Source organism: Pipra filicauda, unplaced genomic scaffold (assembly GCF_003945595.2).
Source record: "Pipra filicauda isolate LSUMZ 115617 unplaced genomic scaffold, ASM394559v2 scaffold15_size4787011_pilon, whole genome shotgun sequence".
Taxonomy (NCBI): domain Eukaryota; kingdom Metazoa; phylum Chordata; class Aves; order Passeriformes; family Pipridae; genus Pipra; species Pipra filicauda.
This window is the reverse complement of record NW_024104096.1, coordinates 2,156,000-2,180,746: the sequence shown is the minus strand read 5'-3', so window position 1 is coordinate 2,180,746 and position 24,747 is coordinate 2,156,000. Positions and strand designations below refer to the sequence as shown.

General features: G+C 37.1%; 1 protein-coding gene across 1 annotated transcript in view; it reads left to right on the top strand.

Annotated features, from left to right (window-relative positions):
• The window catches only part of LOC113982579 (adhesion G protein-coupled receptor A3-like), a 261,837-nt gene extending 246,176 nt beyond the window's left edge, over nucleotides 1-15,661 (top strand). Inside the window, exons 18-19 of the mRNA XM_027710970.2 lie at nucleotides 8,420-8,515; nucleotides 11,641-15,661. Coding sequence (XP_027566771.2) covers nucleotides 8,420-8,515; nucleotides 11,641-12,862 — 1,318 coding nt within the window. The 3' untranslated portion in view covers nucleotides 12,863-15,661. The remainder of the gene's footprint in view (nucleotides 1-8,419; nucleotides 8,516-11,640) is intronic.
• The last annotated feature ends 9,086 nt before the right edge of the window (nucleotides 15,662-24,747 follow it).

Genomic DNA, 24,747 nt, shown 5'->3' with positions numbered 1-24,747 from the left:
TGAACATAAGGGAAGGCTGATGTTACAGAGAGATGGCATAACTGTGGGAAAAGTCTCAAAGGGACCTTGTAACTTCTTAGGCACCAAAGATGATCATAAGACAAAAACGGTGGGAAATCAGATTTCAGTTTTTCTTGTGCCCACATAAAAGTTCATTATAGAAAGCTAAGATTCTTTAGCATCTGCCCTCTGGACCAGGGACTTAATTTTGCATCAAAAGATATGAGACTTGCAAAAAATGTGCAAATTAACAATGTCATTTTTGTAGAAATGCACATCTTTGAACTGTTTCTTTTATTTTTCTCTTTCTTCTAAACGCTTTCAACTCCCTGTGGCACTGTGGGCAAAGAGCTTGCCCTTCATATAAGATCATTGATTTCTATAAGAGGAAAAGGAAAAGAATACATGAATTTAGAAGATAGAGTTAGCGTGATCTCTCTAGAGATATCCACCAGTAGATCTCCTATCTTCATTAATTGATTGCTTGGTCATTAATATCATCTGAATCATTTTCTGTGTGTACAGTGAAAGAGCTTAACAAAAAATAAAACTAAGAGTATTACTCTTATATTACCTGTGAATCTTATGCAATTAAAATTATTTAGCTCTAACTTGGCAACGTAGCTCATAATAAAAATTAAGGCTTCATAATCTTTTTTTAATACAACAAATATACTTTATACCTAAACCCAAAAATATACCAAATAGTGAATTAATAACCTCTGAATCAACTCTCCACAGGTTCTTCTGTGAAAGCTGAAAATAGTGTATTTTTAGGTAATGTAAAAATTAGAAAACAAGGACTTGAATGGTCTCTTTAAAATTTTTTAAAAATTACTGCAGAAGAAAAAACATTCTTCTTGACAAAAAAATGCTGCCTATAAAGTAAGTAAGTGTCAAAGTCAACAAAACACAGGGGGTTTCAGGGAGTTGTGTTGGTGACTGCCGTAATAAAATGTGGGATTGACATAAATGCCTTTTTAAAAATATGATTTCAAAATTTAGTCATAGCAGAACAAAGACCAGAACCCCCTGTCAGTGACTTTCACAGTCAAACCAAATTAAAATATATGTCCTCCTGCTAGTCATTTCGTTTGCTTCCTTTGGCAGTCTTAATGAAGTATTACCTCGAGTAAAACCAAAGAAATCCATATTTTCTATTTAAAATTCAGGGTGGTTCTACTGACAGTCATAAAACTGTATATATATATATATATATATATATATATATGTATATATATATATATAAAACATATACTAATATAAAGTGAACTGGGTGTTAAATATGTGACAATATAAGAGTACAGCACTTATTATCACTATCTTTGCATGCTTTACTTTTCATTTCACTTTCATGTTATATAAAATGCCACTGTCATATATAGGCTCTTATCAGAATTCCTTGTCTTGATGAGGGTTGATAGTTAATGGTTCTTTTCTCCCCTTTGAAAGGAAGAAGGACATTCTCATGGTAATTGACTTTCTAAAGGTGTACTGCAATGCTCGGTGAAGCAGTTGTGTTTGATTCAGTAGGCTGGAACTGCAAAATAATTTCAGCTCACAGCCAGAAGAGTCAAATGCCTGGAAAAATGAGGTAGCAGTGAATACCTCCAAACAAGAGTGTCAGCCATTTTACTACCAGAAATTAACTGTGGAAACAGAATTGAAAGGCCTGTTGTGTTCCTTAAGGATAAAATGATTGTGCAAACAGAAAATACTCAAAGCATGAGTATTATTTCTCCTTCTATTACTTCTCTCCAAGCATTAACATAAACAATTTTCTCTCTATGATCTTCTTGCTGTTCTTAATCCTTTTCAAATACAGATTTTTTAAGAAATACTCATATTTTCTTTCTCGTGAACATGGTGCTTAACATATATTTACTTCTTTCCACCAGAAGTGCATTCAACATGGATACCTTCTTACTCTAATTTAAGTTATTAATTCATTAAAATAACCAGGAATAGAGGTCAATAGAGCTAAACTGCAACATGGAATACTCTGTAAGAATCATCTCTGTCTTTGATTTCCAGCAGTGATGAAGGCATTCTCCAATAAAATAGAAAAAAAAAAAGACCTCAAAGTGTCTCTTGCTTCTTAGATACAATAGCTCTTCAAGTTAGTCTAGCTCAGGAGAGACAATACAGTTATTTCTGTGTAAATGAATCTCCTTTCTTTTCCTTCTAAATTTTCTCTAAACATTTTTTGAGTTCTTGAATTCCTTTTTTATCTTTTTTTTTTTATATTCATTTTTGTTTTTCTGTCCTCTCTGCTGGCTCAGAGTGTCTTGCGGGGTCATGGTAAAGCAAACAGCAAAAGTACTATCAGCCTGTAAATTCCTTTTCATCTGCAAAATACCAGAGAAGATATAATGGCTACACTAGCCGTGAAGGGTGTTAGCCGAGGAAGTTGAACAGCAATAGCTTCAGCACAGCTTCTTGTCTTCCTCCGTTAGCAGGGCCTAAACTCTCCCACTGCCTAACTGGCAGTACCTGAGACATCGTCTGTGATGGATGGAAAGGCAGAGAAACTCAGTGTGGATATGGAGTGCAGTGGGCTCACATGAGAGAAGCAAGTGTTTTTGAAGCCATTTGGTAGGTGAGGTTTCACATCTTCTGACACTGACTAATATTCTCTCACTTTTTCTCCCAGGCTCCCATGTTATGAGTCTTTAAGGGCAGATGAAGAGTATTTAATCTCCTTTCTTGTGGCCAATTTTAGTAAAAAATCAGACTTTTGTAAAACAGAGCCCTCGACATCAAAAGTTGAGCAAACAAATCTGCAGAGACTTTTCTGAATCATTTTTTTTTTCATTTTTTCTGTGGCTTAGTGTCTGCCTCTGAATGGAAAAAGATTATACATATTCTCACAAGGACATTATGAAGATTAATTAATTACTGTTTGCAAAACTCTTAAGTTGCAATAAGATCTAGAAAGAAGGGATATATATAAAACATTTAATAACTACCTGTCCAGTGACTGTTGTTTCTTCTGTACTGAATGAGTGAAATGTCTTATGGAAAAAAAGAAGTAGACTGTGAACAGGCAGTTAAAGAGTATAACAATATTGCCACATAAAAGGTGCTAAAGAGGGTTTTCACACAACCCTTAATTCTGCTTTTATTTACCTTTCAAAATTTGATTTGCAAAATTGAAGTTTATTTTAACATTATTAGTAGATTTTTAAATTTTTTTACTGTATTCTCCATGTTTTTATCCTATTTTGCAGACAGGAAAAAAGCACTGGAGAAATATAGACTATTTCTCTTGAGTAATACCATTAAACAAAACTAACATGGTATTTGTAAATATATTCAAGACTATCTGGGAACAGGATTCAAAGCGACATGTTTTTTTTTTCTTAAAGGAAAATTATATTTTCAAAATCCCATCAATTCTACAAAGGCATATTTTTATTTTATCAAAATTCCCAGGAAAAAGGATCATGAAATGATGTGATGCATGAAAAATTCAGGAAGAATAGTTTGAAAATCAGGCTCATAAATTCAGCTTTCTACCGAGCAGCTCCTTATCTAGCTGCCTGCCTCCTGGGTACTTGAACTGTGGCATCTGGATAGCTCAGAAGTTAATGACCATTTTCTATATGGATTATTTTCACAAAGATGTTAAAATCAAATCCCAGTTTAAGGAAATATGAAGGGGAAAGTCATCTTGCTGTGATTCCTCTTTTATTTTCGTATTTATTTTGCAAGTGGCTACTAGCTTGACATCTCTTCCTATATGAACTGTGCCCTAGACATAAGCACAGCTAAACTGATAAATCTTTTTTTTTCGTACTAGGGGGCAGAAAACAAATTAATGCTTCACCAGTGTCTTCATATATATATATATCACATGCACTTTTCTAGATTTGTGCATGCAGAGAGGAATACAGTTATATATACATACATATTAATCAAGTAATATCTGCAGTAAAGACTATTTGAAGCTTTTAAATGCATTACACCCAGAAAGTCAAGGTAGTCCCTTTTTTGGAAAAATTCAGTCAAGGTTCTTAATATGGAAACAATTTGGGGCTAGAGAATAGCCAGACACTCAAGCAAGAAATTCATCACTGGGTAGAACTGTCCTTTTACATGCTGACTTACTGAGTAACATTTATGGAAATAAACTTAGCAGAATATAGTGTATGTTAAGTTATCAGAATGGATGCTGCCTGCAGGCTATTGCAGTCGTTCTTGCTGACATTATCCTGTTTCTATCAGATTGGCTATGTAGCTCCCAGTACTTTGTGGTAGAGTTTGCCTTACAAGGAGTTCTTGCCGAAAGGAAGCTGGAAAATAGTAAGGCATGATGTCAACAGAGGGACATCACCTCAAGCAGTGTCTGCTGCTCTGTTGGGGGGGGGGGGTTGTGCTTATGTCAGTGCATGTAATAAATAATGTTGTACTTACTGGTCCCAGGCAGCTGTGGCACAAACTTAGGGGCTCCCTGTAATGTTCAGTGAGTATGATTCCTCCCCCACAAATTACTGCCCGTCATTTGCACATGCCTGCAGAGCCTGGTTTTCAGACTGTAGGTGTTGCCTACACTGCAGCTGAGAGGTGCGAGTGCAGCATGCTGAGGCCTACCAGTCTAACTTTAATCTAATTAGCTTGGATAACAATATTAGTGAAGATGTGATAGAATGAGCTTCAGTAAATAAATGTATGCTGATGTGAAAGCCTGCTGGGAATCATCAGGACATCCCTGGTTGGCCAGCAACAACAATGTACAAATTTTAAAACCTCTTTCTAAGGGCTATTGAAGCAACGGCTTGGGAGTTGCTTCAAAGCCCCAGATCATCCCACAGAGAGTTTATATTTTCCCTTTAAAACAATTTTAAAATATTATATAAATTAACTGCTTGTCAAGATAAAATTTTAGCTGGAAATAAAATTTTAATTTTCTCTGTGGGGCTTTCCAGTCTTTACAGATTTGCATGCATGGCTATCATGACTACAACCAATCCCTCTGTGTTAGCGGCTTCATCGTGACAGTCACATCTGTCAGAGCAAGGTTCTTCTGTCTTCTTATTGCTGCCTACGGGGTTCCATTACTGGAAGCCTAAGTATCATCGTTTGCATTCTTGAATGGGCTAGAAAATCTACTCTGTGTACACACCCAGGCAGTGCTATACAAAATACCAGTGAATGTTAGAGTTAGGGCTGCACAGGGAATAGCAGACAAGCTTTTTAGGGATAACAGACTGGCAAGGTTAGTGAATATTGGGAGGGCACCACCCTAATCAGGGTATCCTTCAGATAAGATTACATTCTTCCTCCTCCTGCTTGTGAACTCACAGACAATTGTGTTTCTTGGGCTTGGAGACAAAATCCTATATGACACGATTTGCCCAGTCCCTTCATTTACAGTAATAGAGAGGTGCTTTGTGTTTAAATATAGGATGAGAGTTAAGGATTCTCATTCTGAAACAGATTTTCTGTGTGGCCTTGGACACTTAATCTCTCTGTGTTTTCTCATCTGTGCGACAGGAATAATAATGTTTATCGAACACAAGGGGCTGTAAGGCTAAATTAATTAATGTTATAAAGCCTTTTGATTCTCTTAGATAAAAGGTTTTCTAGAGGTATGAAGCATACCTATTTATTATCTGCATTTTTGTCACTTTTTATTCATGCCCTATCAATTCTACTGTAGCTTTTTTCTTCAGAATTATTTGTCCTAATCTTCTCATCTGTGTGAAAAAGAAGAAATTGATAACAACTAATGATTGCATAGAAAATAGTGTTTAGAAAGACTGGTCTAAATTTATTACTTTTGAGTGTACTTCCTAACATGTATATGGAACTTCTTGATCAATGTTTCTTTTCTTTGGTGACTTTCTAGTCTGGTTTTTATATACTGTTTAGGGTATCCACACGTTCACACAAATGGACTAGAGTATGCACTTCTGTTCTTACAATTTAACTTCTGTATCTTTGATTGTATTTTCTATTTGGTCTGTTTTAATCCCTTTCCTCTCTTACTGACTTTTCTTCCATTTGACAGCTTTTTTTTTTCCCTTCACTCTTCAAGAATCCTGAATACACCACTGAATTTGTATACACTGTCATTTTTATTTCCTATTTTACTTGTTGTTTTCCCCCCAATGAGATAGGGCAGGCAGTGTGCTGTGGTGGATATCAGTACAGTGCACCTCAGGTACACTGAAACGATTTGACTTCAACTTTTGTCATTTCTAGAATGTATTTTCTTGTCCTTAGCATTGAGCCATGACAGGAATTTGGCTAGATTTTGCCACATTTCTGAAGCACTGTGTAGCTAAGTGTTTCCAGAACATCTGATGCTACTGTTGTACTGTTCAGCAGCCTGCTGAAAGTCTGAGATATGAAGTAGATTATCTAAGACCCAAATACTGGCTTGTCTGAAAGTTTAGATAAGGATTGATTTAAATGTATATGCACTGTAAAAAGTGGTGGCACTGCAGAAAATGAAATTATAGGTTGCATTGTAGGTAAATTCTATGGTGTAATCACTTCAGATGAGTTTGAAGTGCAGTTTCCTATACTTGCTTCTGTATTCCTATTTTTCTGCTCCTTACTGTTTCTTAGATAAATTTGGATGAACTTTTCTATGCCTCATTGCTTTACCCTAGTAATTTCCTGAATTTCAAAAATGCCATTGAACATGTCTGTGTTAAAAATAATAATAAGCTATTAAGCTAGCTTATTCAACATGCTCAAGTCAAAAGATATGTACAATCATTAAACTGCAGTGAATGAATGGATTTTGTAGGGAGGCAGCATGTTCATTGGAATTTGTTGAGCTCTACAGAATAAGCCAAGTTGAAGAAAAAATATATATTCAATGACTTTGAATTTATAAAATCTGAAGGGCTTCTTGATGAATGCAGAGGACAATTTTCTCTGATCTGTTTACAGCTTAGACCATTAGACAAAGATTGGCTGTAAATGTTAACATGAAAATTTCTGAGGCCTGACCCCTAATTCTGCTTCAGAAGGAGGTGGGAAAAGAGGCTAAGAAATTCTAAAACGAATTCTGTGTTTGATTTATATGCTGATCTATTTAGTCTTATTATTGCTCTGTTTCTGTAAAAATCCTTCCTTGCAATGACTGTGAAATTTCCCAATATTTATACTGCATTATGGAAAACTTGTGGCCAGATTCTGATCAGAACGTGTCCCACACGTTACCAAGTTCCTATTAGTCCTGATGGACAGCCTAACAGCTGTGACTGGCAAGTGTCTGTTCCCCTGCATACTGTCTTCCAAACCAAAGAAGTGGCTTGAAAAGAAATTAATTTTGTCTGCCGACATAGGACTATTGATCAAACCAGGAAATGACTCAGGATCTTCAGAGAAACAGCTGAGCTTCTAGGTGCAATGGAACATTTTTCCTTTTGCCTCTGAGCAGCATTCCTTCCAGCTGTAGGAATGGGGACTGATGCTCTCCACCTCAGAGACCACACTGATGGAAGTGCTGTGCTCCATGCATAATTTTGTGTTTTGCTTATATAAATGGAAAATGTGATGATGATTTATTTTTCTGAATTTGGATACAGGCATGCAGGATGCCAACTTTGGTGACACATCCCCTGGCTACATACTGTAGCCTGATAATCATACGTTGTAATGACCACTGCTTCCAAGTGCTCAGTGGCATTTAACCAGTTAAAGGAGTGTGAAACTATGTGTCTTACAATGCAAGTCTTTATGGAAAGATTAACACTTTTCTTGGATATTTATGAGATCTTGCTGAAGTCTTAGTAGCTTTCACATTTTAATGCATTTGCAAGGCTGAGTGTTGACAGAGTAATTGGGGTATATGCAAAGGGATATTTAATCCTCCTGATTTCTTCAGATTGTTCCCTGTGCAGAAAAAAATAAAACATTTTGCCAAGTGAACTGCCCCTTTTCTCTTTGACTAACTGATCTTCCTTTCTTTTGTTATCTGGAAGTTAGGAAAACGTTTCTGTGATTTCACTGAATTTCCCTGGGAACATTTTCATGTTAAAGTGAATACAGCAGCTTTGCCTGAATATTTTTAATTTATGATGCTTGCATATTTAATAAATATTAAATATAAATATCTAGGTGAGTGGAATAACTTTATTTGGAATGTAGGTTCTGTCACTAGACATTTTGATTTTCACATGACTGTAACAGTAACTACCTTTACTAAAGTTGCAAATAAAGAGTTTGTTAAAAGTGGGTCTATATAAATATTAAATATTAAGCTTTCTGCTCTTTGCTTCATAAAGTACAGTGTTTATTGTGACAATATTTTATTCTTTGCTTTTCTGGTTTTAGGGACATGTTTAATGTTTCAGCAATATTTTATTCTCAAAATTCTTCAAGAAGGTACAGTTATTTAAAAAGCAGTATTTGACTACAAGTCAGGCAAATTAAAATATTGGTTATTATCTCTCAACAGATTTTACCTGATTAGTGGTGGAGTTCCTTTCATTATATGTGGGATTACAGCAGCAACCAATATCAATAATTATGGGATTGAAGGCAATGCACCATAGTAAGTATAAATTATTATCATAAAACTTTTAAGGAAAACATTTTCTTATGCCAATAAATGTAACTGACTTCATAAAGGGTAGGGAATTTGGGATGATATTTGTTATGAAATTTTAATAAATATTAGCTGTGAGAGAGCAATGTCTTAATCTGGGGCTTGCTACTTCACCTCTACTGACTTGACTCCATTACTGGCAATACAATCACTTTCATTTACAAAATTACTCTTCATTTACATCTGAATGAGTGAAAGGATATTAAAAATACCTAATGGATACCATATTTAATGGAGCTATTAGTTAATTAAATATTTTCATTTCATTATCTACCTTGAATTGATATCCTTTGGGTATCAGTTTATGCAAAATTATATCAATTATGTGAAAAAAAGGACAAGTACAAATCTCTAACCCACCTTCTCCATCCCCATTCTGCCATTAAAAACCAAATATTTTGGATTTTCACCACCTGGAAACATTTCAGTCACAAAGTCTTGCAATCCTGACATAGTCCTCTCGTGTCTAGTTAGTGTTCAGTAGACCTCCACAAGCTCTCCAGGCATCACATTGTTATTAATTCTTGGCATGAAACATGAGATATCAGTAAACTACAATAAGTCTTTCCATGCAAATGTAGCAGAAAGTTAATTAGACTGCAAAGTTAAATACTGTGTGTAACAGATCAGCATGGCAAGGACTGGCACACTAATGGATATTTTGGTACTCTGGCAGCACTAGTACTCTGGAGGACATCACTCTTAGTTACTGCTTTGAGCATCTATTGAAACACACTTGAAACTGGTTATGTTCTGGGCATGAAAAGTGGCAACCAAGGAGAATGGTTCGTGAGGGAGCATCTGCCTCCTTAAAGCCATTTTTATAGGTAATTGAAATTTAGATTCTGGTAAGAAATCAGTGCATACCATGGCTAACGGGTTGCTCTGCCTAGGGCCCAACTCACATTCATATAGTTCTTCAAATTTATCCAATTAAACAGTCCCTTATAATCAACAGTATATTTTAAGACTGTTATTTATGTTCGTAAATGTGAGATGTTTTTCATTTTGGTGCAGTGACAGAGGTTTTGCTTCTTTAATCATGTTAATATAGCAAATCAATACCTGGTACCCCCGTCTGTCCAGAAAACAAGGGACAGATGAAGGATGGTTGTAAGACTGAGTGAAAAAACAGCTTCTAATTCGATGGCAGCATATCGAGTTACGTGCCTTACTCATTTTTTATAGTATTAGTACAGTAAATGTAGATGCACAAACTTGAACTTTTTTACACAACTGATTTTTTAAATGATCCACAATGAGATTCCACTTGAAATAAGAGCATCCCAAGATACTGTTCCGCTGGGGAGCATTCCGTTCTCCACTTGGCATCAAATATGCAGCATTCAAATGTACTTCAAATATGCACGTAGCTTTGTGTTCTCTGCTTCCCCAATTAAATATAGGTGGTAACTTTTCACAGATATCTTTCAGGGAATCTTTTCATTTGCCTGTCTGACAGCAAATTATATACTGTTCAGAGTGTTTCTAAGTTCCTTAATACGTGTATGTATGCTTTTGTTTAAGTTTCAGATTTCAAAAATTCAAAGTCATTATTCTGAAGTTTCTTGTGATAATACCCAGTGGCACTGTCTCTATTTAGCTGAGAAGTTCTCAGCCTGGGAGAAAAAGTCATTGTGCTCTTTTTATAGTAACTTGTAGATAATTCCTGGCTTGACAAGAATGTGATACCAGAAGCTTCCTCACTGGAATTGAAGGGACTGCAACTAATCACGCATGCCTAAATGAGTATGAAGTGTCACACAGTGTCACTTTTAGAGCTGGAATGGATAATGACATATCACCTGGTCTGTCTTTCTGACCCAGTGGGAAATTAGCTATATCCAAACCACTCCTGACAGTTATTTATCTGAGGTGCTTTAAATGCTCCCATAATGGATAGACCACACTTCATTTCAACAGCTTATTATCCTAATTGTCCTAACAGCTAGGAAACTTTTCAAAAAATCTAATCTAAACTTTTCTTGCTGCAGTTTAAGCCCATTACTTCCTGTCCTAGTCCAAGAGATAAGGAAAGTAACTTATTCCTCTTTCCAGAAATCCATGCAATACTTAAAGTATAAGAACCTAATAACAGCTGTACTAGACTATACTGCCAGCTCAGTTCCCTATCTGTAACCATGGCTAAAAGCAGATCATAGAGAAGAGCCAAAACTAGGCAAATATACCTTCTCCCTTTGACCCATGTTCTCCCAGTTTCCATCTAGGATTTCATCAGCCAGAAGCATTTTTTCCCCCATGTGTGTTTGTCTTCATCCTCAAGACAGTCCTGTTAGACTCATACTGGCCTGTGAACTACTTTAAGCTGCTCTAGAACAGTTATGGTTATATTATTTAAAGCCTAAAAGACCATTGTGGTCACGCTACAATGATATTATGCTACCAACGTATCACAGAGAGACTATCAGGTTCCTTAATTTTTCTGAGGACATTCAGATTGATGTAAATTAACTCCTAGGAACTTTGGAAACAGTGCAGAATTCAGAAATGGCATATATCTTTTGGGCCCGCTCACTGCAGAAAGGGGTGACTGTCCAACTGGAAGTCTTTTTGCAGCCTCTCTTGGTACTCAGGATGTTCTCTGGCAAGAAGAAAATTCTGTAAGAACAATCTTCAGGCTTAAGAATTCATATCAATGTTTGTTGATACAAACCATTGAAATCTGTTCATTTCTATTGCTCACACACTCTATAAACTATGCCTCATTTGCTTTTTAATCAAAGTATTAGTGCTGACATTTTTAATACTAAAAAAAATGGTCTTATACTTCACTGCAATTTCAGAGTCTAAACTGACCTACATTTCTTGGAAAATTTTAGTTTTAATAATCTGTAATTTATACTAGACATTTTATTCTATTAAAAAATAAGAAAGTGATGCCTCAGCTTAATTGATGTTAGACACACTCTCTTTTCTCCACAACAAGCATATCTGAACTTCTGAGATACTGTTGTGTCATACTAGTCAGACATCAGTCAGTTGTCCATCACATCTGATGGATGTTCTTGACTCTAAAATGTTCTTGACTCTCCTTTTTTTGTTGTTTTTAGTTGCTGGATGGCATGGGAGCCCAGTCTCGGTGCTTTCTATGGGCCAGTAGCATTCATTGTGCTCGTCACCTGTGTTTACTTCCTCTGCACATACGTGCAACTGAAGCGCCATCCTGAACGCAAGTATGAGTTAAAGGAAAAGACGGAAGATCCACAGAGAATACCAAGTACTGATGTGGGCCATGGTCATATTACAGACTCTGTGTCCGTTCCCCAGGCAACCTGCCCCATGATTTCTTCTTCCTTATTGGAAAATGAGCATTCATTCAAGGCTCAGCTTCGAGCCGCAGCATTCACTTTGTTCCTGTTTACTGCCACTTGGACCTTTGGAGCACTTGCAGTATCTCAAGGTCATTTCTTGGATATGATATTTAGCTGTCTTTATGGAGCCTTCTGTGTGACCTTGGGGCTTTTCATCCTGATCCATCACTGTGCAAAGCGAGATGATGTATGGCATTGCTGGTGGTCCTGTTGCCCATCCAAAAGAAACACCTATTCCGTCCAAGTTAACGTGCGCCCAAAGGTTAATGTCAATGGTGACACTCAAGTTCATGCACCTTGTCTTCAGGAATCACCATGTCCCAACAAATCAGCTGTGTTTAATCATCCGGCGGCCAGCCACTGCAAACTCACTAACCTACAAGCGGTTCAAAACCACGTTAACTGCCTTTCCCCTGTGACACCCTGTTGTGCAAAGATGCACTGTGATCAGCTACTTGATGACGAAGCTCACATTCATGTCCACAATGAGGGAACCTTCAGACCCAATATGCACATTCACAGATGTCTGAAAAGCAGAACTAAGCCACGTTACTTCAGTCGGCATAGGTCTGCAGGTGAAAGAGAGTACGCCTATCACATCCCTTCGAGTATTGATGGCAGCATCCACAGTTCACATACAGACAGTCCCCACAGTACACACGATAGCCAGTCAGGTCACAGACGGGCCTGCTGCTCAAAAAGTGATCCATATCCTACTGTCAACCAGCCCGAAAGTAGCGACGCAAGTACTGTAATATATAGTTGTGCTAAAATGCCAGACAGTGACACTGTGCACCATCCAGCTCATTTTGAAATGCACCCACGGACACAGTCATTGCCATTTAATACGACGAATCACAATGGAATTCTCAAGGGAAACGTGCATGAAGCCATGATATACAGCTCAGATAGTACAGGAAATATCAAAACTGGGCCTTGGAAAAATGAAACTACTGTGTAGTTCATGGGCCATCATGATGTGTTTTTTGCCCTAAACCATCATTAGCTTTGTTTTTATTCCAAAATGAATAATATTATGTATTTGTGTAGCTCATCAGTAAATTGTACAGCTTTTCATCTTTATTTTCTTTTTCTTAATAAGAGTCTAAAAAAGAGGGATAGTGACAGTTTTAAAGTGAAGTTATTTTTAAAAGAAAGTTATAAAATTATTCTGAAAGATAGCAAGAAAATGAAGTCTAGACAATTGAATATGAGAGGCAATATCCTTTTGTTATACAGAACAACATTTCTTTAGAAACACATCATTTTCATTCATTGTTTTCACTTTTGTTTTGTAGTATCTTCAGACACTTTTTATAAACATATCAGCATCTTAAACTTTTACTTATTTATTTTTGTAGCAAAATATTATTACTGTGCCATGGATTTTAATCAGAAGTGGCTATGGTAGAAGTGATAAACAGGATTTTATAAAATTGCAGCTTTTTAGATCTACAAAAGTGATACTGCCTCTAAAGATCTTCTGTAGCATATGGCCTGTAAAGTCATGTAATGTACAGTCTCTGTTCTGTCCTTTTTCTTGTTGGAGAGAAGTGCTAGGTAATGTCTCTATTACATCTTTGGTGCTGTATTGGTTGTATTTTGCATGACATATGTCAGGATATACCATTTGCTGTTTTCTAGTGTTACATGTGTTAAAAAAGAACAAAAAAAGTGTTGTACAAGGCTGTGAAAAACCCTATTGATATTAATCTAGAGCATTATGAATCTACAGGAAAAAAAATCACTCTGCACTAGTTTAAGTGGCACAATCCTTTGTATAAGGTTATATGATAGCTTTGATAAGGGTCCACTCTAATGTCTTTACAGAGCATGCACTACTCATTGTATGTGACACTGTGCGGTGTAATAGCAACTGTCTCAGCAAGTTTTACACTTGTTTGTAAAGTATGCCTTTTGAGCAAATCTGTAAGCTGTTCCATGATAACCTTTCCACATCTGTTAAGGTAGAGCAGTTTTACCATTAACTCTTTGAGGACTACAGTTATTTTCTTAAAGTATCTTATTCTAGTTCAGAGACACTGTATATATGATATTGTCTATTTAGTTACATGATCAACGTAGTCCAGAGTTGTCAGGAAAGAGAAAGTTCAGTAATTTTAAAAAAAACCACCTTCTTAGAGTCCATCTATTAATTTCACCACTTGCTTTCTGAAAACCCATTTCCTTCCCTAGCAAATTTCGGATTGTCTTCATCCTTTAATGCAAATTTGACCTTCAGAGAAGTTCTTTATGCTCATGATTTCTGCTGAATTGTAGGGCATTCCATTCTCTAATTAACAAGGCTCTTGGCAAGAAATTTTTTCATGTTTCCATGAACATCTGGACACAAAGCATCAACTCACAGTACAGAACTGCATCATAATTATCCCTATATGAAATAAAACCACTTCTTACAAATGGGAAGGGTGCAGAATAATAATAGATTGCAGAAAGTGAATGGGAGCATAGAGCTGTGAGAAAAATGTCTACAGTGGAAAGTGAACAGTGCATCCAGAAATGAGAGAAAAAGCACAATTCTGTATGGCCACATGAGAAAGTTTGCTGTGGTGTCTTAACACAGACTTATGTAATTGCTGCAGAGAGGAAATGGAAGATTCTTTTGAGAGATCATCAGTCTGTGATTCTCTGTGTATATGTGGCAGAAATCTTAACATACTTCAGCCCATTGTTTTTCTGTTATTAGCAGTTTATTAGACTCTACCTTTTTGTTTTTAATATGTAGGAATACATTTCTTAATAGTGTACATAAAGATGACAATTATAATTGTTAGAATGTTATAAACACATGTAAGTCAGATGAATGTGTTCTGCAGTGTTGCAGGTGGGAATTAGTGCTCAAAGGGTTAATGCTCAGTATCTGAGTGCAAGAAATCTTGTTTTTCTGTATTTTTGTAAATTTGAAATATATATTGTAAACTCCAGCAGTGCAATGTATCCATCTCAGATTGTGTATTTTTAAAAGGTGAGCAAGAAGAATGCACTAGGTGGTTGTCAAGTTTTAAGCCAATATTCAACAGTTTCATGACTGCTTCTTTAGTTAATACAACAAAAACCCCCAACACCTGAGCTTTATGTATATGCTGTATATGCTTGAACTGTCTCTAATCTAAAATACAGTATTTTTCTTTGTTTGCATAATGAAATATTTTCTGTTTCAGAATTATTTTCTTTTACTATTACTTTTACTCATTCCACATAGACAGTGAGCCCTGAACAAGCATAGACATAATGTGAAATACCATTCTCAGTGTCTCAGCACTATGTATATGTATACTATGTAATAGCAAAATCCTAGGAGGTCTGTAGACCATTATGCAAAATATTACACACACACATGCACACACACACATGCACGCACACACAGAGCAAAGTTAAATACTCTGCAAGAATCCACTCAGTAAGCTTCTTTATTTAGCTTGTGTTTTAATCACCTCTGTTATTTTGTCTGAGAGGCCAATTCAAGCTTCATAATGGCTTACAAAGAAGTAAATAGGTGCTGCTTTCCACAGAATATCTTATGTGATAAAACTCTCTGGAATTTAAACGTAAAATATTAAAACAATTTTCTTATTGTGTTAAAAAGTAATTTAGTGAATATTTCAGGGCTAATTGGAAGAGATGTGTTATGCAATAATCTGTTTGCATATTATTTTTTCAGAAAATAAACAGTATATCTACAGAGTAGGAGACATGATATTAAATAAATATAAAAAATGTTTTGTAACATCAAATTTGACCAAACTGCTCTTTGTGCTTTTGACTTTTTTTTTTTTCCCTTAAGATAAATGAGATAATTTCAATGCTTTGGAAGTCTCGTTTTGATTTATTGTGGGATTTTGGTCAGTTACAGTCAGTGAGCCATTACTACTTTACCTGATTTTCTTCCCTATAAAAATAAAGAAGTCAATGAAATAACCAGAGTATAAGAGATATATTGTCCTAGTAAATTCCTCATGGACATACACACGTGACATGTTTCAAAGTCAGCTTTAGTTTTGGTGATTAATGGATGACATAGAAATGACTGGACAGATTTTATTGTTCACTTTCTGTCTGAGACTTAGCAAGAGAAATTTCATTTAAAAAATAATTTTCAGGGAATGATACAATTAACAGAAATCTGAAGAGTTGTTATTACACTATTACCAGGATATGCTTTTGCTGTAGTGTTGTTCTCTGCATGTAGAAATTCCAGGTTTTGTGACCAAATTTGAAGTCACATAGACTGATTACAAGAAAAATTCCTACCCAGCCTCATATAAAGAATTTCAGTGTAAATATAAAGCATACATTTTTGCACATTATGTTTGATCCCATGTGTTGTTCTCAAGAAGTCTGTTGGTTATATCTGCGCTAATATGACTGAGCAGTCACTGTCAGTGGCCATAAACAGCTGTTCTTCACCACACAGCTGCCTGCCAGCTACCCTATGGGCACTGTATCCAGATGTTAACCCACCAAGGGAGCCTTCAGTGCAGCTATAAAGCATTCTTCCTGTCTAAACCAAAAGCAGGTCTGTGCTTAAAGCAAAGTCAAGGCCACCTTTGATAGACAACACAGGCAATTGGGCAGCCTCCACTTGAATACTAAAGGCTGAAGGCAGATAAACGTAATAGAATTGGCTTTAAGCAGTTTAAGTCCTCCTGCCTCTATCTCTCTGTCAAAAGTACCTGCCTAGTAGGTCTGCTGCCTGCAGACATCTGCCAAATCCAAACAAATCCAGGCAAAATGAGTCAGTACCTAAAATTCCTGGTTAGCTGAAATGAGTGAAACAGCACAACCTAGTTAGTGATCAGAAAAGCCCAAGTTGGAGCAAACCTCTTTGGATGTTCTTCACAAAGCTGTCAGGGTCATCACATATGGGGACATTGGTCAAAGCATCCTGGATACCTGAAGATCTGAAATTGCTCTTGTGCAGACGCTATTAAGGCTTACAAAGCTGATTTCAATTCCACAAATTTGGAGGTAACTTCTGCTGCAAATTAGTTTGCCTTTGTACAATGAAGAGATTATCTGACATTTCATGATTTGGGAAAAAGAAAGCTGTCATCAGTATGGTACTCTTTTTATCATAAGATCTTCATTGCATGGAAACAACAAAAAGGAGACCACCTGTATTGCCACTGAGTTTTTGTAGCCTATGAAAAGAAATGTCAGGCTGATAAAGACATTGGCAGCTCAGCAGTTTCCTTACCAGAACATAAATTCAAGTTCCCCTACCAGCATCCTCCAATTCAGAAAGAAGCTGTAGAATGCATCTGGATTAATCAGAACTCATTGGCTGAGTTTAAAGGCTGGCTGGCTGACTTCAGTTATGCAATTTCAGTGGTTACTTGGTGCTCTAAGCAGCTTTTACTTGTGTAGTTAACTCTGCAAGTAAGGGACCTTTGGTTTGATTTTTTGGGGGGTTTTTGCTGTGCACAGTTGATTTGCTAATTAGCAATTGAATTGCTAAGGAGAAAATTTACTTTACAAATTACCTTGACTACATAAACCATGGCTTTTTGTTCCTTGCTACTAGGCCTGTGAAGGTGCAAGTGAATCCCCATTCCTTTACCTGACCTATCTATTACCTGAGATTTTTCAGGAGCCAAACAAGCGTCAGTGAATTCTGCATTATAGAGCTCACTTCTCTTCAAGGAGGGTTGAAATTTGGTTTGCAAGCTCTAGAGTAATTCAACCTCAAATAAATATCCTGCCTTGAAGTTGTGCAGCTGGCCATGCCTCAGAGGTAAGGGGTTCTTTGTAAACATGGTGTCTGTATACCCCATAGGTACTGCTGTCTCTTTGCATTTTGATCTGTTTGTACTCTCTAGTGCCTTGCAGTCTGAACAACAAAATGACTGACTGTTCCCATCAGCCCATCACTCTGCTCCAGCTGTTCGCCTTAACCTGCATCACACTGTCAGGCAAGATTCTCCAGCATAGTTAGTGTTTTCATTCATTCGTTTGTTTCCCAGGTACTCAGTAACACCTGAGGAAGGCAGCAGGAGGAACTTATTTGGGAAGTAGGGGGAATTTCTGGGAGAAGAGAAAGTAATAAAACACATTATTCATATTCTTCTCACACTAGTTTCTTTTGTTAGCTCATTTGTTACTGAGCTGTAAGCAGTTACAGTCACTTATTCCCTGATTCTTTTCATTGCAAGACCTTGTTCTCTACTAATTAGAACATAGCTGAAAGTTAACCATTTAGCTTGATTTATGCCCTCAGCAATTGCTGCCCTCAGATGGATGATTTTACAGAGTTCAGCCAAAAAGGCTGCAGTGTTTTCCGCAAAGAGGCTTGACGAAAGTATGTCTGTCCACAATGACACCTGTCAGTTATTTTATACTAGTTCTGTCTTCGAGGCCCATTATTTGAAACGTTTAGGAAATATGGCTATTATAAGAAAATTCTCCTGTCTTCTTAGGGTGTGTATGTGCTAACTGGGACCACACTCACTGGTCACGTGCAAGCCCTAGGGGCTCTGAAGGACCAGCCCTATAAATTATTTACTTCAGCAGCCTTCAGTTAGGATTGGAATGGAAAGCGGGGAAGCTTTATTCTCATGTTCTCTGACAAATTCTCCAGATTGCCTACCCCTTATAGAGACCATGATGGAATGGAGAAGGGAACTGACTGATTTGTATGAGGAGAGGCAAATGCTGAGCTAGAGGAAACCAAAAAGGGACTGACTGAGCTTCTAGCATTGGATTGAGTTGAATGGAGCAAGCTGACGAGAAGGAGACAGTTTGGTGTGAGTTGGGAGCTGCAACAACATAGCTTGGGGACTGATTTGAAACTGGGAAGGAAAGGAGGATCATAAAACTGAAAAAGGACTTGGAGGCTGAAAACAAACTGGGACCAAATTGGTCATTGGGGAGAGGAGGAGTAGGGTGAAAAAATTATGTCTATGAGTCTTTTCAGGTTGAGTATGAAAACCAAGCTTTGTGCTTCCTCTGTAGTCAGTAAATATCTGAAAACTTAGTAGCAAAATGCTATTTACTTATAATGTTGGTCATCATACAAAATGACAGTGTATTAGTGCTGTCAGCTATTCCATGAATGTGTCAGAAAGCTGTGTATTGGATCACAGATGCTCAAAGCTGTTGATTAACCAGATATTTCATGTCCCATGTAATAGAATTTCTGTATTTTTAAAAATATTTTTTAAAAAATTCTTTCAAAATCCCAGAACTATCACAAAAAAAGACAACTGATTTCAAACAGTGTGAGTGAAGCTGAAAGTCAAACACACCAAATTGAGGAACTGTTAGAATTAAGGCTGCCTTTAGAACTTTCATTCACAGCTTCAGTCTGTCTTTTGATGTTGTTTTTCACTATTTGAGTTCATGCTGCTTTCTAACACTTTAGCTTTGATGCTACACATTTACTGCTCTTTAAATGTGTGGGTTTGTGTACAACTAGAGCTAAGCCAGTCATTTCACTTTCTATCTTTTTTCCATGTGTTTTTTCTGGAACTTTTAAGAAAGGGTTTCTTTGAAGAATGAAGTCCTGCTTTTCAACCCTTCCCTGTCCTGGGTACTAGAATGGAAGAACTGGATTGAAAGAGCAGGCTTCTCCCTGCCCTGGTAGTCTGCAGGAAGCATGTGCCTTAACACTGATGATTCATGTTGACATATGGGCTGCCTGTAAATCCCATCTTCCCTGCAATGGAACTTATTCTGGAAAGCCTCCTATATTGTAGATAACTGTGGCTGCTGAGAAGGGCATCACATGCCCTGTCCTTCCAAACTGCAGGATGTGCCAGCTTTGGCCAATGGGAGATGGACATGCTTTTGTCTCTGGCACTGTGTCTCCTCCAGCCAACAGCTGGCTAACCTTGCACACCAGGAGAGGCTCAATGCAAATGTGAGGTTTAGCCCCTGTATACAAAGGTCATTCTGCTGTGAGCTCCAGGAAGGTCCCTTCCCTTCAAAAAGCCACACTTCATTGCTAACCCAGAGCCCATTGCCCTGGCCAGAAGCTGGAAAGCCCCAGTCCCCTTGACAAGATGATATAGGAGTGCGCTCCTCTCTATCTAGAATAAAACATATTGAAACTTTCTCTGTATTCATATATATGAGGGGAAAAAAGCATGGAGAGAGTTAAATGACCAGATAATCTCTTCTAGGATAATAAAGGGAATAGTTTAAGTGCTGCAACAAACAAAAAACAAACCCCCAGCCATTCTGAGTCAGTATGGAAGCCTTAATTCTAGCATTATAACAATGTTGTATTCCACCTGACAGCACAGCACAAGCAATGTGACACACAGTCAAGGGCTAAAGTACATTGAAAGTAACTACACTTCACCCACAATGCTTTTCCCCTGAGTAAAAAGGAGTTGTATGCAGTTGTATTTTGGAAATATTTTCTGCATCTTTTGATACATTGGTGGACTGTTTCAGATTAAGGACCCATTTAGTGTGGACATGCACTTAAAATGTTTTTGTAATACTGAAGTGAAAAGAGGGAAAGTTACTTTTTTTTGATTACACAAAAAGTCAATCATCAGTGTTACACTGAGATGTTATTTTCCTTCAGTATGTAGCTAACACAAAGCCAGGGAGCTGCACCAAGAGTGAAAAGTAACCACGGAAAGCAGAAAAAAATCCTCTTACTATCAACAGGTCTGAACTTTACCTGTAAGGGAATGGTTTCAGATCATGCAATCTGCTTCATTAGCCCATTCATCTTCTCAGTGTGTTATTGAGGTTCAGCTTGCTTAACAAAACCAAGGAGATAAGAATATGCCAATCAAATTTGGAATAACTTGAACAGTCTGTGGTGTAAGTGGCTTACCTATTTCATTGTAGGTTGATGTGGGGAAACTGCTGATAGAGACAAAACAGGTTATGATTTCAAAGGCCCTGGAGCTGTAGGATGAAAAATCTTTAGCAAAAGTCCTTTTACTCAGACAAAGTAAGAATAAAATATCTTATGTAGGAAATTGGGAGGTTTGAATTTAAATCAGTGAAATGATGAAAGAGACCGACAAAGAGGCATTTTGAACAGATCAGCACGGGCTTTCCTTCCTTGGGTAACCTCTGCTGGATGTAAGGAAATGTTTAATTTATGCAGTCCTTAGTCAAACTTTTTTCAGTTTAGAGCAATAAGATGTAGAGTTGAAATTACAGGCATGGACTTAGATTTAAATGCACAGTGAATAGAAAAGGCCCAGCGTATAGTTTAGAATCTAATCTGAAAACTGACAAACTGCAGGCCTCATTAAATGGAGGCTTTCTGTCGTAGCATGGGGTCATCCACAAAGGGAGGAAAAGTGAGCTGAAATGCAGAACAAATGGAGTATAAAGGGGAGGAGGGTGTTGTGATGGATAATTGAATGAGCACAAGTGCCTGCTGAAATGGTGTGAGCACAAGAGTAACCAAAAGTCCTGGATGAATAAAGGAGCTTATTGAGCAGGACTGCACCAGTGAGCCTATTTCTGTTGTGATGGTCATTCAGAGGGGATGCGAAAAGATTAGATGATATTTGGGCAGTAGCCTCAAAGACAAGCTGAAAACTGGAAATAGGCTTCAAGGCATGTAATGTGTTCAGGTTGTGGAGAGAAGGAAAAGAGAAAAAACAAATTGAGCAATTCGATCACTCTCCACAGGTACCTGTATGGGCAGAAACTACTTTGCAGTAGGTTCTTTAATCTAACAGCAAAGGTATGAAAAGATCCAGTGATTAGGAGGTAAAAGTAGCACTTCCCATTTAACCCGCAAAAGTAATTAACTTCATAACAATTCCTTAGTGATATGGTATGTTGAAAATTTTTACTCAAGAGAGCATATCTTTCAGCAATGTATTTTTCCCTTCAAACACAAATTTTTGACCTTGGTGCTATAAGAACTACAGGGTAAAATTTTCCAGACAGTTTACATTATATTTGATGTTCAGTAGACTTAGCCTCAAAAAAAGTCCTCCTTTCAGACAGGTATTGTAGAGGTGAGGTAGAATAGAAAGGACAATGTTTCAACCTGCCTATGGAGAACCTGGTAAATTGGGTTGCACTCCAACACCCTTGGCTTTGGCCGTTGTGGCACTGTTCAGTTTAATTGCTATTTTAATGTTTATGATTCAAAGTTCTTTGTAAACTATATAATTGAATGGAAAATCTTTATATTGTGCAACATAATAAAGCTTAGTTACTGTTTATAATTAAAAACTCCCTTAACTTCTGACTAAAACCACAATGGTACTTGTTTAACTAGATTTTATCAATATGTCCTGTAACAGTCTGCATTAAATCAAACTCTTCCTTATCTACTCTCTAGCCCATTATGACCAAACTTGGAGCTGTATTAAGAGTTTGATGTTTCTAATTGAATTCCTTCCTTGCAAACTTCCCAGGGTGTTGGTGATAGTAGAATATATTCTTTATAATCTCCTGGTTTTCTGTCTTTCCAGTAAAACTGGTAAAATAATTCCAGATTTCACATTTCCAGTAGTAGAGAAATTAAGGATCTCAGACGTTTCCCAAAACCTTATTCCAGTTTCTAGGTCCCAAATTTCGTCTTCCTTATTCTGTATATTTACTTGATCTCAGTGTAAAATGATTGAGAACAAAGTCTGTTTGTCTGTTGGGAACAAAGTTAAAGCAATCATGTGCTAAGATCCTAATGTACTGCACGGAGAGCAGCATCTTCGGCATAGAGATAGCCCTGATTTTGCAGTCTCAGAATTTGTACCTGTGCACATTTGTACTCCTCAAACTATGATGAACAGGATTTATGTTCCCAGACTGTGTTAAGAGATGGTCCTTTTTTTCCTCTTTCCAGCCTCATGCACAATAGTTTTTCTCATATCCTCCTGGTTTTTGTTATCCGACTTTGGCTTATGCACTGAGTGGTCATGTTGCTGTTATTCTACTCACTTTTTCATATCTTTCTGGAAAGGCAGCTCAGGCTCAGTGCTGACCTCGGCTTACCTGACAGCCCCAGGTCTTGTGCTGACAGGGTAGGTCATGGCTGTGATCTGAAATTCTCTTTGCTGTCTTTTTCTCTCTGCTCCTAGATGTGGATTTGTGCAGGGAGATAATTAATCTGCAGTCCTCACACCGTCTCCATTTCTCCCACCTGCTGCAGCATGCTGGGTCCTATGACAGGATCACTTGTGTCCTTTCTCAGGTATGTTGTGTAACTTCAGTGCCAGGCATCCACAGTGCCCTCTTCTTTACTCTTCCTTTCTGAAAATGTTTTTGCTGTGCAGCACGTAGCTCTGCTTGATTTTCTATATTATTTGTGGCAAAACTTCCACATATTGGAAGGATTGTTCTGATTATTGACCTGTGGCAAAGTGGATTGGAATGATTTCTGCTCTTTCTTTCAATAATTATTTTATTTGCCTAGTAAACTACTGTTTATGAGTACTGAAGCATAAGTACCACAGCCAGTTTGGGAACGTCCTCTGCTGACATTGCCCAAAAGCACCAGTGTCTTGCTAATCTACCAGGAAGCATCATTTCTCTGCTAAGGCACCTGAATTCTTCATTTTCCACTCCTGTGGTGCCCCTTACACTTCTTGCTATATTTTGGTTTTCATTCTCCCTCTCACCCTTTGATCTGTGTGGTTCAGACAGCATCCAGATGGTCTCCTCCTGAAGTGAGCCTGTTCTGGAAAAAGCCTCAGTGTTGTCACTCACCAGAGAATGAAGCTGACCTGAAAAGACTGTGCAAAGCACAAAGGTTATTTTTCTTTTACCAGCACTTAGGAGTTATATAGCTCTACACTATACATATGTGTGTATATGTGTGTGCATGTGTATACAGTTTGTATGTGTGTATAGAAATGAACTGTGGAGAATATTAGAGAGGTATCAACTGAGTGCTTGTTACTGCCTCCCTCTGTTTTGAACAAGCAGATCATGTCTTCAGACTGTCTTGTAATCTTAAATATTATGAGTATTTGTAGTATTTCCTACTGGTTTTAAATGGAACATTAAATTTACTAAGTGTCACAGGTAATCCACCTCTACATAAAAGGATTGAACCATTGAAAACCTCAGAAAGTTTTTCAGTGGCTGTAATTGCTCTTTCACTTGCAAGTATCTCCGCAGAGGTACAGAGAATTGCCACTTGTAAAATTAGTTATATTTTAAACATAAGCTAGACAAAAGTGACCTTTTATGTATTTCTGATATGTATTAGCAAAACTTTAAATTCCTTTAAACAAATTTCTCTTCAATGGAAATGTCTTGATTTATAAGCAAAGAATACTACTGTGCAATATTTCTAGAGAGTTGAAGCCACGTGGTTTTAATTCAAATTGCTTCAGAAGCATGTAGTTTACAAATGGAAATTCCCCCATAAACCATTTGATATTGGTGAGTTTCTCCAGTTAAGAGTTAAATGAGTCAGACCACAGTCTATCTAGTCATAACAATTAGAGGAAGAAATCATTAATAATTTAATTTAATTATAATCACTCTTTTGGCTGGGGCTGGTGTAGAAGATTGCAAATAGGAAACGCTTGCATAATTATTATTCTGAAGATCATTCAGGACAAATAAAAGTCTGAAAAAGATGTTAAATCTCTTAAAGGACTTATTTTAATTATTTTAAAGTCATACATTAATTAAGGTGTTTACTTATTAATCCTTGGAAATTGAATTCTGTACTCAGAATAAGTGCTGTAATTTTCTTGATAACTAAGTGCTGTGTTTCTCATACATAAAAGAGGTTGAATTGCTCAACCTTAACTTTAGAATTTTCTATAATAACTTGAGGGATGCTGACAATTAACTCACTCAGCAACTTCTCTATGCCTCTAGCAAGTTTTGTGGCTCTAACATCTCTCTGTTTAGAAATCATGTTGGCCTAATTTTTTGGGG